At 30.9% G+C, this 2194-nt stretch overlaps 1 protein-coding gene across 1 annotated transcript; it reads right to left on the reverse strand.

Annotated features, from left to right (window-relative positions):
• Window positions 1-1048: 1048 nt before the first annotated feature.
• LOC145007004 (phosphoribosylglycinamide formyltransferase, chloroplastic-like) lies at window positions 1049-1991 on the reverse strand. The gene is made up of 5 exons (XM_078966011.1): window positions 1699-1991; window positions 1560-1597; window positions 1410-1464; window positions 1186-1315; window positions 1049-1105 (listed from the first exon to the last, which is right to left on the reverse strand). Exons 1-5 carry the CDS (start codon window positions 1989-1991, stop codon window positions 1049-1051), a joined length of 573 nt encoding a protein of 190 aa, XP_078822137.1.
• Window positions 1992-2194: the final 203 nt, after the last annotated feature.

Here is a 2194-nt window from a genome sequence, read left to right on the forward strand (position 1 = left end):
GAAAGCTCCACTATGGTTTGTTTGGAAGTACAAAATGATCGAATAAACAACTAAGTGTTCGATGGCGCCTTTTTCATTTCTAGAAAAAACCAACTACTTGCCTTTATAGCTACCCACATTAACTTGTTAATATATATATATATATATATATATATATATATATATATATATATATATATATATATATATATATATATATATATATATATATATATATTATAACGTGGATTGTAACTATTGTGTGAATGTAAAGATCTTTTGTGGTCCAAGCATTTTTCCTAAATTAAAATATATTTAAAAATGGAAATTTTGGGATTTAAAGGGATAATTGATTTTTTAATTTTGAAAATTATGATTGTTTTTTAGTTAATTCAAATCGAACATATTTTTTTTTAATCATAAACGATCTAATTCTGACATAATGATATCCGGACATAATACATATTCTGATTGAATGAATATTTTGAAAAATTACAAAATTTTGAACCATGAGTTGAAGAATTATAACAAAAATTATATTAATTCTTATAGAATACGGGTACAATTACTAAAAATTACATTTATTGTTTAAGAATAAAACTAAAAAAACTTTCAAATCAGGAAAGAAAACATCAAAATCTAACAAAGATACTAATACAATCTAAAAGAATAATGTTGCTTAGAATCACTTTCAATTTTGTGGTCCGTTCTTCAGGCATCAACTTCTATGAAAACAAAACCAAATTGTAGTTTAGATCCAATAATGCATTAGCAATTGAAAAATAAAAAAACTAAATTGCTTTGGAAAATATGCGGACTTGTGAATTGCACAAAAACCAATAACCAAAAATCGTAGAACATGCATAAATCAGTGAGAAAATATACATATTCCATTCCAATAGAATTAAAATTTGTGATTCCATTCTAATAGAATTGGAATTCAAAGATTCAATTACAGAATCTGGAAAAAAAAATTAGAAACTGAAATAAATCAAGAGAATAAACTGAAATAAATCAAAGAAGTTGTACAAATTTTGCAACTTCTTATGATAGGAACACCATCTTCTCTCTAAATCACACGTTCTTCACATATTGCAGCTGCCACCTCAGCATACATTTTATGTTCCTAACAAACCATGTATTAAAGATTACAAAAAAGATTGCAAAAGGCACAAACTTGATTCCAATCAATGTAAAATTTACTACCTGGCGAAGAACCCTTGCAGCAAGTTCTTCAGCAGTGTAATTAATAACCACGGGAACAATTCTTTGGACAAGAATTTGATCCGTGTCATAGTTCTCATCAACAAAATGAATCGTGGGACCCAAATATCTTCTTAAATAATAGAAAAACAAAAACACATAAGAGATCATATGAGGCAGAATACAGCGAAAAGAAAGACTGTAAAGAGGTTAAGAACATTCATTACCTAGCTCCAGAAGCAATAATAGCTTTATGCACTTTCCTACCATAATACCCTTTGCCTGCAAAAGCAGGAACACCAAAATTTGTTGAAAATTATTCTTTGGCATTACATCAAACACTTGTAAGGCATACTGAAATGACCCTTACCATTTACCAATTTCCAATAATAAGAATTTTCCATATGAATTAAATCTTATTAACAATTACATATAAGATTGATAATGAAAAAAGGAACAACATTTATGGAAACCCGTTTGAATTTCAAATCAAAACTGAATGGAGAAATTGATTACGTATTGGAATCGATGAGAACGTGTATTTGTGAGAAAGAAGAAGAGAGACAGTGAGGGACATCATACCGTAGGGTTTTGGCGATGAAAATTCGAGCAGGTGGAAGAAAATTCGTTCCTTCTCTCTGTATTAAAGGCATCTCGCAGAATCCTTGCATAAACCATTGAGCTAATTGATTATTTGTGTTTCGATCTCCATCACTCTGACACCCAATTTCACCCACTATGATTCCGATATTTGTGAATCCATTCTTTTGTATGGCCCGGACGAGGGTATCGTAGTTGGCATCGAACATATTTGTGTAGGTGGTTCCGCCCTCGTTCACCAAAGTTGCGTTTCTGTCGAAGAACGGTTATTACATCGAAAAATTGGAGTCGATGTAGAGGCTTATGAAGGGGTAGTTGTTGACAGTGAATGGAGACCATTTTCGTTTAGGAATTTGGTGAGTTGGATCATCTAGTCTCGCAGAATCCTTCATCACACGTCGATTGAACGAGA

Source organism: Lactuca saligna, chromosome 7 (assembly GCF_052625555.1).
Source record: "Lactuca saligna cultivar CGN05327 chromosome 7, ASM5262555v1, whole genome shotgun sequence".
NCBI lineage: Eukaryota > Viridiplantae > Streptophyta > Magnoliopsida > Asterales > Asteraceae > Lactuca > Lactuca saligna.

Excerpts from the sequence above, each read along its gene's own strand:
- LOC145007004 (XM_078966011.1), bottom strand. The coding sequence starts at position 1,991 with ATGTTCGATGCCAACTACGATACCCTCGTCCGGGCCATACAAAAGAAT. Across the intron at positions 1,465-1,559 it reads ATTCTTATTATTGGAAATTG|GCAAAGGGTATTATGGTAGG; the intron begins GTAAATGGTAAG and ends CTGCTTTTGCAG. Across the intron at positions 1,316-1,409 it reads ATTATTGCTTCTGGAGCTAG|AAGATATTTGGGTCCCACGA; the intron begins GTAATGAATGTT and ends CTATTATTTAAG.